The following is a 12,064-nucleotide window of genomic DNA, read 5'->3' as shown; positions in this document are numbered from 1 at the left end:
TATTTTAACTTTTTAATTAACTGTAATTTTGATTTTTAATTTCAGCTCTTTAGATCAATTCTGAAATATCAGAGTCATTCACCTAAATGAATATATTAGCTATATCAGACTGAACTTTTGTATAGAGGATAATAGGATAAGTTTTAGGATGAGGGAAGGGATATACAGGCTTAAAGATTTTGATCTTTATTCTAAGAGTGATCATAAGTTATATTTAAGGGTTTAAATGCAGTTGCATCCATGGGTGTGAGAATGGTGCTGATCTTAGTGATTTGGTATTTTATAAAGGTGACATTGGCCCAAATGCAGACAGTGGTAGGAGAAAATACTAGAAAGTGCACATAGATTATTAAAGTGTTATGTCAGTATTCTAGGTGGATGATAGACTTTTGAGAGAAGTGGATGGTTACAACAGATATTAAGGAGATAAAAGCCATGGGTTTGATAATAGTTTTGACAGGGTTTCAAGGGGGAATTCAGTTTCAAGGGATGAATATCAGGTTTCTTTCTTTAAAAATGGGATAACGATGATGCCATTAACTGTAAATAGGAAGGCAGGGTGAGGCCATATTTGGTGATAGTGTTGGAAAAGACTGAATTTGGATCTTTACATTCTGAGTTTCATTAGTCTTAGAGACACTGAAAGAAACTATCAGGTGGTTGGAATGTGACAACATCAAGAGAAATAAGAAAAAGGAAAGTCATATGACCTAAAAACTGCTCAGGGGCAGTTTGTCAAGTTGCCCTTGCAGGGCACTCCATTGACACAAAGTGTGCTTCTAATTGTCACACCTGGTGTGTCTGTGTTATTCCCTGATTAGCTCACAATGCCCAGTAGAACAGCTTCACCTGAGTCCTACAGGGAATCCATTGGTAGCTTTCACTGAGGGAATCCCAAAGTTATTTTTTTTTCTTTTTCATGAATAGATTTGAAAAAGAGTACAAATAAACATGTCCCCACTGTTGAGGTTTCCAAGGAAAATCTTTGCCAAGTAATCACTGCTTCATTCTGCACCTTCCACTTTTCTTCATTTAAAGTTTCCAAGATGAAGTACAGCTGTGGACATGAAAACAGCCAGCAGCTTCATCAGTTTGGTAATTCATAAAGATGACTGGCCCCAACAATGTAAAGTATGGTAGAGGGAAATTTACATTTTTTTTCCTTTGGAAACCCACCATCTTTCATTAAAGTTACCCATCATTCCTCACTCTCCAAAAGACTTAAAGAAACTGAGCGAGGGCACTAGGATCTAATTTCCATTATATGTAGTTTTCAATTTGCTTATTTGATAATGAAATATCCAGGTCAGAAATGAAAATCCTGGCAACCCTATGAGATTATCTGTTTCTCTTCAGGATAAACCATTCTGGATGCTTGTCATGAGACTAAATGTTTGACTGTTGAAGAGACACATATGATATTTCTTTTTAATTGTAACAAGATAAGAGAAAAATGAGACAAATGAAAAAATAATGATAATAACTGAAAAGTTTCAAAGATTATTTCATATTATGGACAAACTTATTTTTCAGGCTAAGGACAATTAAGTTATATTGCTTAAACTTCCTTAATTTGTTAATGGAATTGTGAAAAAATAACTAAAGTCACCACTGATAATATTGTTCAGCCTCTTAATTCCAAATGGGTATATGTGTGTATATATCTTTGTGTGTGTGTGTTCATAGGGACACACACACACACACACAAACAGAGTGTATATCTACATCTATCATCTATATAAAAACATATATACTTATACACACATATAAATATATATAATATAAAGATAGGTAGATAGATAGATAGGTATAGGAAAAATCCAAGTCCTTAATAACCCTTGACTAATTAGGAAAATAGGGTATATCAAGTATGGGTTTAAAGTTGTCAAGGAATCAGAGTAGGCTCATTCAGAACAAAACCTCCCCCTTGGAAATTAAATGACTTGCCATCAGTGTCCATTAAGGCCAAGTTTTAGAGGAGACATTTCAGTCAGTCTCTGTGCTGCATGTATTATGTCTCCACGGCTTCTCAAGGGTATATACTTTAAAAGATAATTAAAAAAAAAGATTTTATTTATTTTTTTGACAGAGAGAGACACAGCAAGAGAGGGAACACAAGCAGGGAGAGTGTGAGAGGGAGAAGCAGGGTTCCTGTGGAGCAGGAAGCCCAATGTGGGACTCTATCCCAGGACCCTGGGATCATGACCTGAGCGGAAGGCAGACGCTTATTGACTGAGCCACCCAGGCACCCCAAAGACAAATTTTTAAAGATAAATTTTTCTTGTTCTAATCTCAGAGAAGATAGAAAATAACCCACTCTTCTCCCTAATGTTGAACCATTAAGAAAAACCTTGCCTATGCACCTATTTTAAAGGCAAACAATACAATTTTGGTAAATAGGTAAAAATTTTGTGTTTTAATCAGCATGAAGTAAATACATAAAATTGGGTTATTCATTTTACTCTGAGAAACAATGAATATACACATCAAATTACAGGCAGATTTTTTCTTGTAGATGATCTAAGAATCTAAGACCTAAGTGCATTCCCTTCTAAATATCTTGTGATCTCTTCTGTTTAATTCTTCTTTTAATTTTAATTCTTTGATTCTTCTGTTTAATTCTCCCTCCTTTGTTTTATTACTCTCCTATCACCTATAGCAGAAAATAAATATTAACAAGCTAGGGTCTATCATTTCACACAGGCTTTCTGTCCATACAGTTATTTGCAAATACACATTTGCAAATGTGTGGATGTGTTCATAGGTATACAGAGTGGGAATTTTAAGACTTTGTTGCTGGTGTGTTTAAAGGGATAATATTAAAAAAATTCTTTGCATCTTATTTTTCTCACATTCCTAATAATTATGGAAATTACTTTGAGAAAAATGGTAGAGCAATAACATTTTAAATGACTGCCATACTATTGATTAGTATGATTATACCAGGATTTGTTCAACCATTGCTTCATCCTGTCGGTTTACATATTATTTCCAGTCTTTTGCCACCATGAACAATGCTGCAGTAGACTTCTCTCCCTATGAAATGATATGTTAATGCTATAGAATGGATTGAAGGCATGGATCACTGAGTTGAAAAGTATGTGCATTTTTATTTTTTAAAAAATATTGCTAAGGGAGTTGGGGGAAATTGGAAGGGGAGGTGAACCATTAGAGACTATGGACTCTGAAAAACAATCTGAGAGGTTTGAAGTGGCGGGGGGGGGTGGGAGGTTGGGGGAACCAGGTGGTGAGTATTAGAGAGGGCACGGATTGCATGGAGCACTGGGTGTGGTGTAAAAATAATGAATAGTTATGCTGAAAATTTAAAAAAATTGCCAAATTATTTTTCAAAGTGTTAGTAATTTACATTTTTACCAGTAAGTGTGAGAATGACCTTTTTGTATTTTGACAACCAGTAGATTTTGCTAATCTGAGGGATGAAAAGTAATGTCTTATTTTATTTGCACATCTTGAGTATTGGGAAATGTGAACATCTTTTCCCACATTTATTGAATGTTTTGGCATATTCTTCTGTGACCTGCCCTTTCAATTCTGTTTTTATTTTTTCATTGACTTACTTGACATTTTTTACCAAAAAATAATATTTCTTTGCATTTGAGAAATACTAATATTTTACCTCCTATATTAATTACATATATTCTTCCAAAGTCTTATTCATCTTTTATCTTGTGAAAGATTTGATATATACTCTATTTTCATGAATTTAAGCATTAGATTAAATATATCCATATTTTATCTTTCTTTGTTATGGCTTTCTTATATTAGTCATTTTTTTTTCATTTTATTTATTTATTTGACTAAGAGAGAGAGAGAAAGAGAGAGAAGAGCACAAGCAGGGGGAACAGCAGGCAAAGGGAGAGGTAGAAGTAGGCTTCCCACTGAGCAAGCAATCCAATGTGGGACTCAATCCCAGGACCCTGGGATCATGACCTGCTTAGACAACTAAGCCACCCAAGCACCCCTAGTCAAAGGTTTTGTAATATATTTCATTATATTTATTTTATGAATTTTCTTAGAAAGTTTTTTTTTAATTTTTTTACTTTGAAGTCCTTGATCCAATAGCAATTTTAGATTTTATTTTTTATTTTTAAAAAGATTTTATTTATTTATTTATTTTAAAAGATTTTATTTATTTATTTGACAGAGAAAGAGGTCACAAGTAGGCAGACAGTGACAGAGAGGGGAAGCGGGCTCCCTGCTGAGTAGACATGGGCCTCGATCCCAGGATCTTGAGATCATGACCTGAGCCAAAGGCAGAAGCTTAACCCACTGAGCCACCCAGGTGCCCAAGATTTTATTTATTTTTTTACAGAGAGAGAGAGCAGGGGAAGGGGCAGAGGTGGAGAGAGAATCTCAAACTGACTCCATGCTGAGAATGGAGCCTGATGCAAGGCTCAATCTCAGGACCCTGAGATCATGACCTGAACTGAAAGAGTTGGACAATTAACTAAGTGAGATACTCAGGTACCACAATCCAGTTGCAATTTAAAGCAAGCATAGAAAAGGAAGCCATTCTTACTTTTTTCCAAGATAGGCAAATATAGTCATAATATTTGTTGAATAAATCATCATTCTCAATTGAAAAATCATCCATGTACTATATTAAATTCCAACAAATACACTTGAATCAATCTTTGGAGTCTTTATTTGGTTTTACTACTATATTTTTCTATTTCCATGTCACATTACATTCTATTAAATGGCTTATGTTTTAACACTACTGCATACTTGACTTTCATATTTTCCTTGTCTCAAAATACCTTTATTTTATAAGAATTTTATGCTTATGCTATCACATTAAAAAGCAATTAGGGTTCTAACTAAAAATAAATTGAATTCTACTGACATATTTATAATACTAAGTATTCATATCTGAGAACATATTTTGGCTGTCTATTTCTTTAGAAATTATATCATATTCTTTGGTAAGTTTTTACTATTTAATTCACATAGGTCTCACATATTTTTAAAAATATTTCAATGTATTTTAAAGTTTACAGTTATTATAATTGATATATTTCCCTTTTATTTCTCTTCCTTGCTTGCAAAGAAAAAAATCTAGTGATTCTATATGTATTCATCCTTCATCTGGTGCTTATTAAAGTCATAATGTTCTTTAAGTATAATAATATAAAGTTAGAAAAATAATGAATTTATTTCCTACAATTATTATGACATTTTATTATATCTTTATTAAATTACTTTCATATCTTAGATGTATTGCAGTTTCTAAAAAAAATACCATACAATAATGGTCAAAGTAAGCATTTCAATCTGTTCTTAATTTGAGGGAGATGCTACTTTATTTAGAATATATGAGATTGGTTTTGATAACTAATCTTTAGCATATTTAGTTCTCAATTTTTTTCTTTTTACAGAAAGAGAGAGCTCAGGTGCACACGTGAGTTGGGGGAAGTGCTGAGGGAGAGAGGGAGAGAGAATCCTAAGCAGGTTCCATGCCCAGTGCAGAGCCCCATGGGGAGCTCAACCTCACAACCTTGAAATCATGACCTGAGCTGAAATCAGGAGTTGGACATTTAATCAACTGAGTCACCCAGGTGCACCTAGCATATTTTAAAAAATTCTATTTCTATTTTTAAAGATTTTAAAATTAGAGGATGATTATTAAATTATAATAATTTTTTCCAAATAAAAAAATAAGCCCACTTCTCTTATACAGTAATTAATTCCATATATATACCATATATATTCCCCCTAATTTTTAGGGACAGTTGTCCAAATATACATTGTTTGTAAAGAATACTCAAATGTAAAAGTATATGTTCTGATTAAAAGGGATACATGAACAGGGAAGATAAATTTATTTTCAAATAAAATGTGACTATTTTCATGGTATTTTATGACTGTGTTCTTATTCTTTCATTTCAGTGATTAGCTTCAGTGAATCTGATGGAAACAAAACACAGGTGACTGAGTTTGTTCTCACAGGACTTACAAATCTTCCAGGGCTTCAAGTCCCCCTGTTCCTGATGTTCTTGGTCATCTACTTCACTACCATGTTGGGCAACCTTGGACTAATTTTTCTCATTTGGAAGGACTCCCACCTTCACACCCCCATGTACTTACTCCTTGGCAGTTTGGCCTTTGCAGATGCTTGTTCCTCATCCTCTGTGACTCCCAGGATGCTAATGAATTTTTTATCTAACAATCATATGATATCCCTGGTTGAATGCATCACCCAATTTTATATTTTTGCTTCCAGTGCCAACACAGAATGTTTCCTTCTGGTAGTGATGGCCTATGACCGCTATGTAGCCATATGCAAACCTTTGCTTTACCCAGTGGTGATGTCCAATATCTTCTGCATTCAATTATTAAGTGTTTCGTATATTATTGGGTTTCTTCATCCTATGATGCATGTTAGTTTATTATTTAGATTAACTTTCTGCAAGTCCAATGTAATACATTATTTCTACTGTGAAATTTTACAACTGTTTAAGATTTCCTGTACTGACCCTAAAGTTAATATGCTCCTGATTTTTATATTTTCAGTCTTTATACAATCTATCACTTTCATGACAATTATCATCTCTTACTCCTATGTCCTCCTCACAATTCTGAAAAAGAAGTCTGAAAAGGGCAGGAGCAAAGCTTTCTCTACGTGCAGCGCCCACCTGCTCTCTGTTTCTTTGTTCTATGGCACTCTCTTCTTCATGTATGTGCGTCCTGGGTCTGGACTAGGTGAAAATCAAGATAAAATATATTCTGTATTTTATACAATAATAATTCCCCTGTTAAATCCTTTTATTTACAGTCTGAGAAACAAAGAGGTGATAGGTGCCTTGAGGAGAATAATAAATACATAATAGTTCTTAAGGCAAATTTTAAACTTGTTCTTTTCAAGCTCTGCAAAATACAAGGGATCTGAAGTTATATAAATTAGCCCTGGCTTTACAATTTTGCTAGAAGGCAAAGTCTAGGGTAGTTTCTGAGTGCTGTGTGATGAAAGTCAACTTCAGTGGATATTTATTTCAATGGAGGAAGATTTTAATATCACACAGAACTGAATTCTTTATGAAAAATAGAACATCTTTTTAAAATTAAGTATTTAGAATTTGTGCTTTTTTACTCTGTAAATTTCCTCTAAATTAGATATAATAGTTTATAATTTTATTGTGGCAGACATTTGACAGCATGTTTCTTTGTTGAAGCTGGTGTGACTGAGCGAAGACAATTGCTTAGAGCCGGCATATCAAAAATCTTGCTGCTTTTCCAGTTTATATCCCCACCAACAGTGTAAGAGCGTTCCCCTTTCTCCACATCCTCACCAACATCCGTTTGTTTCCTGTGTTGTTAAATTTAGCCATTCTGACAGGTGTGAGGTGATATCTCACTGCGGTTTTAATTTGTATTACCCTGATGATCAGTGATTTTTTTGAGCATCTTTTTATTTGTGTTGGCTCTCTGCATGTCTCTGGAAAAATGTCTATTCATGACTTCTGCCCATTTTTTAACTGGGGCTTGTACAACAACCCTGAGAACAAGACCTGAGGTAAGATCAAGAGTTGGATCCTCAACTCACTGAACTGCCCACGTGCCCCTTGTTTATTTATTTTCTGTGTGTTGAGTTGTATAAGTAAGTGAAACCATATGATAATTGACTCTCTCTGCTTGACTTATTTCACTCAGCATAATCTCCTCCAGTCCCATCCATATTGATACAAAAGTTGGGTATTCATCCTTTCTGATGGAGGCATAATACTCCATAGATATATGGACCACATATTCATTATCCATTTGTCTGTTGAAGGGCATCATGGCTCTGTCCATAGTTTGATGACTGTGACCATTGCTGCTATGAACATTGGGGAACAGATGGCCTTTCTTTTCACTGCACTTGTATCTTTGGGGTAAATACCCAGTAGTGCAATTGCAGGGTCATAGGGAAGCTCTATTTTTAATTTCTTGAGGAATCTCCACACTGTTCTCCAAAGTGGCTGCACCAACTTGCATTCCCACCAACAGTGGAAGAGGGTTCCCCTTTCTCTGCATCCTCTCCAACACTTGTTTACTGTCTTGTTAATTTTGGCCATTCTAACTGGTGTAAGGTGGTATCTCAATGTGGTTTTGATTTGAATCTCCCCGATGGCTAATGATGATGAACATTTTTTTTTCATGTGTCTGTTAGCCATTTGTATGTCTTCTTTGGAGAAGTGTCTGTTCATGTCTTCTGCCCATTTTTTGACATGAGTATCCAGTTTTGGGGTATTGAGTTTGAGGAACTCTTTATAGACCGTGGATATCAGCCTTTTCTCTGTAGTGTCATTTGTGAATATCTCCTCCCCTTCCATGAGCTGCCTCTTTGTTTTGTGGAATGTTTACTTTGCTGTGCAGAAGCTTTTGATCTAGGTGAAGTCCCCCAAATTCATTTTTGCTTCTGTTTCCTTTGTCTTTGGAGACATATCTTGAAAGAAGTTGCTGTGGCCGATATCAAAGAGGTTACAGCCTTCTCCACTAGGATTTTGATAGATTCCTGCCTCTTGTTGAGGTATTTCATCCATTTTGAGTCTATCTTTGTGTATGGAGAATGGTCAGATTTTGTTATTGCATACATAGCTGTCCAATTTTCCCAACACCATTTATTAAAGGGATTGTATCTTTCCCACTGAATATTTTTTCCTGCTTTGTTGAAGATTAGTTGACCATAGAATTGTAGGTCCATATCTGAACTCTCTACTCTGTTTCACTGGTTTTTGTACCATGTTGTCTTGGTGATCACAGCTCTGTAGTAAAGCTTGAAATTAGGCAACATATGCCCCCAGTTTTGTTTCTCTTTTTCAAAAATTCTTTAGCAATTTGGGGGTTTTTATAGTTCTATAAAAAATTTAGGATTGTTTGTTCCAGATCTTTGAAAAATGCTGGTGGAATTTTGATCAGAATGGTATTGAAAGTGTAGATTGCTCTAGGCAGTATAAGGCGTTTTAACAATATTTATTCTTCTGATCCATGAGAATGGAATGCTTTTCCATCTTTTTGTGTCTTCTTCAATTTCTTTCGTGAGTGTTCTCTAGTTCCTCAAGTACAGACACTTTACCTCTTTGGTTAGGTTTCTTCCCAGGTATCTTATGGTTCTTGGTGCTATATTAAATGGAATCAATTCTCTAATTTCCCTTTCTGTATTTTCATTGTTAGTGTATAAGAAAGCAACTGATTTCTGTATTTTGATTTTGTATCCTGGCACATTACTGAATTGCTGTATGAGTTCTAGTAGTTTGGGCTGTAGTCTTTAGGGGTTTACATATAAAATATCATGTCATCTGTGAAGAGAGAGAGCTTGACTTCTTCTTTGCCAATCTGAATACCTTTTATTTCTCTTTGTTGTCTGATTGCTGTTGCTAGGACTTTTAGTACTATGTTGAACAACAGCGGCAAGAGTGGGCATAGAGATGCAGGGAAAAGAGGGGCCACAGGTACTCCAGTGTTCATTCAGCAATTGCCACAATCACCAAACCATGGAAAGAGCCAGAATGCCCTTCAACAGATGAATGGATAAAGAAGATATGGCTCACATATTCAACAGAATATTATACCTCCATCAGAAAGGATGAATACTCAACTTTTGTATCAACATTGATGGGTCTGGAGGAGATTATGTTGAGTGAAATAAGCCAAACTGTGAAAATTAATTATATGGTTTCCCTTACTTGTGGAGCATAAGGAATAATATGGAAGGTATTAGTAGAAGGAAAGGAAAAGTGAACTGGGGGAAATTGGAGGGACAGATGAACCATGAAAGACTGTGGACTCTGAGAAACAAATTGAGAGTTCTGGAAAGGAGGGGTGGGGGATGGGTGAGCCTGGTGATGGGTATTAAGGAGGGCACATATTGCATGGAGCACTGGGTGTGGTGCATAAACAATGAATCTTGGAACACTGAGAAAATAAAATTAAAAAAAAAAAAGAAACATTACCAGTGATAAAGAGAGTCATTGAAAAATTATACAGGGTTCAATTCACCAAGAAAACAAAATAATACTAAATATGTAAGCACTGATCAATGGAGCTTCAAAAAACTGATAGAATGGAAAGGAGATATATACAAATTCACAATTAGAGAATAAGACTATCGTACTCCTTTTTAGTAATTGATAAGACAAGTTGAGGGGACATTAGTAAGAGTAGAAAAAACCTGAGAAATACTATTAACTAACATTATATTTATAGAATATTCCATTAAGCAGCAGCAAAATATACAGTATTTTTATGTGCATACCGAATGTTCACTAAAATACACCATATTCTGGGTAATATTTAAAATTATGAAATTAATGCAAAATATAAAACATAACAGAATTTAACTTGAAATCAGTAAGACAAAGATACCCATTAGTTTTTATATATTTAGCAATTAAAAACCATCCTTCTAGGAGTGCCTGGCTTGTTCTGTTGGTGGTATGCAACTCTTGTTCTTGGGGTTGTAACTTCAAGCCCCATGTTGGGTGTAGAGATTACTTAAAAATAAAATCTTTTAAAAAAAAAAGAAAAGCCTACCAAATATCCATGGATCAAAGCGACAGTAACAAGTGAAGAATAATATATTTTAAATACAATGAAAATGAAAATACAAATATTTAAATGCGTGGAATACAGCTAAAATGGTGCTTATAGAGAAATTTATATCATTAATGTTTATTGAAAAAAGAAAAAGGAGTGATGTGATGAGCACTAGGTGTTATATGCAACTGATGAATAACTAAACTCTACCTCTGAAACCAATGATGTACTATGTGTTGGCCAATTCAATTTAAATTAAAAAAGGATTGAATTAATGCTCAATGTTTCTACATTGACACTATTAAATGAACAAATTGAACCCAAAGCAAACAAAAATAAATTTATAAGTTAAGAGCAGAAATCAATTAAATTGATAGAAAAATAAGAGAAAACTCAATCAAATGAAAAACCTTGTTCCCTGAAAAGACCAATAAAATTTATAAGCTTTTAACAAAACTGGTCAAGAAAAGAAAATATTTAAGTCACTGAGTGACTGAAAATGCAAATATCTGTAGAGAAAGAAGGTACATCATTAGAGACATTATAAATGTTTAAAGGACACTAAATACATAGTTTGAATAGTTTTATGTACAAAAATTTTGTCAACTAGATGAAATAAACAAATTTTCTGAAAACATACAAACTACCAAAGCTTATATAAGAAGAAATCATCTCCTGTGGCACCGGGGTGGCTCAGTGGGTTAAGCCTCTGCCTTCAGCTCAGGTCATGATCCTAGCGTCCTGGGATCAATCCTCATATTAGGGTCCCTGCTCAATGGGAAGCATGCTTCCCCCTCTCCCACTCCCCCTGGTTGTATTCCCTCTCTCACTATGTCTCTGTCAAATAAACAAACAAACAAACAAACAAACATCTCCTTAATTTCTTTCTTCTGTCTTGTTGTTAGTGTATAGAAATGCAACTGATTTCTGTGCATTGATTTTTATATCCTGTCACTTTACTGAGTTCCTGCATGAATTCTAGCAGATTTGGAGTGGAGCTTTTTTGGGTTTTCCACATAAAGTATCATATCATCTCCAGAGTGAGAGTTTGATTTCTTCTTTGCCGACTTGGATGCCTTTTATTTCTTTTTGTTGTCTGATTGCTGAGGCAATCAGTGTTGAATAACAGTGGAGATAGTGGACAGCCCTACCATGTTCCTGACCCTAGGGGAAAAGCTGAGAGCTTTTTTTGAGAATTGTATTCTCTGTGGGTTTTTCATAGATGGCTTTAATGATATTGAGGTATGTACCCCCTATCCCTGTACTTTGAAGGGTTTTGATCAGGAAAGGATGCTGTACTTTGTCAAATGCTATTTCAGCATCTATTGAGAGCATCAAATGGTTCTTGTCCTTTCTTTTATTAATGTATTGTATCACATTGATTTATTTGTGGATGTTGAACCAACCTTGCAGCCCAGGAATAAATCCCACTTGGTCGTGGTGAATAATCCTTTTAATGTACTCTTGGATCCTCTTGGCTAGTATTTTGTTGAGAATTTTTATATCCATGTTCATCAGGGATATTTTT

At 34.7% G+C, this 12,064-nt stretch overlaps 1 protein-coding gene across 1 annotated transcript; it reads left to right on the top strand.

The window, feature by feature from the left end:
* The first annotated feature begins 1,046 nt into the window (after positions 1–1,046).
* LOC131825649 (olfactory receptor 5AC1-like) lies at positions 1,047–6,848 on the top strand. Its single transcript, XM_059165079.1, has 2 exons — positions 1,047–1,095; positions 5,911–6,848. Exons 1-2 carry the CDS (start codon positions 1,047–1,049, stop codon positions 6,846–6,848), a joined length of 987 nt encoding a protein of 328 aa, XP_059021062.1.
* Positions 6,849–12,064: the final 5,216 nt, after the last annotated feature.

The sequence above is a fragment of the Mustela lutreola genome, chromosome 2, assembly GCF_030435805.1.
Source record: "Mustela lutreola isolate mMusLut2 chromosome 2, mMusLut2.pri, whole genome shotgun sequence".
NCBI classification, from domain to species: domain Eukaryota; kingdom Metazoa; phylum Chordata; class Mammalia; order Carnivora; family Mustelidae; genus Mustela; species Mustela lutreola.
The sequence above is the reverse complement of the archived record's forward strand: the minus strand, read 5'-3'. Positions and strand labels throughout refer to the sequence as shown.

What these genes read in the sequence shown, in the direction of transcription:
- LOC131825649 (XM_059165079.1), top strand. Translation starts at nt 1,047, where the DNA reads ATGAAGTACAGCTGTGGACATGAAAACAGCCAGCAGCTTCATCAGTTT. An exon ending in CCAGCAGCTTCATCAGTTTG is followed by an intron (nt 1,096 to 5,910) that starts GTAATTCATAAA and finishes CTTTCATTTCAG; the next exon opens with TGATTAGCTTCAGTGAATCT.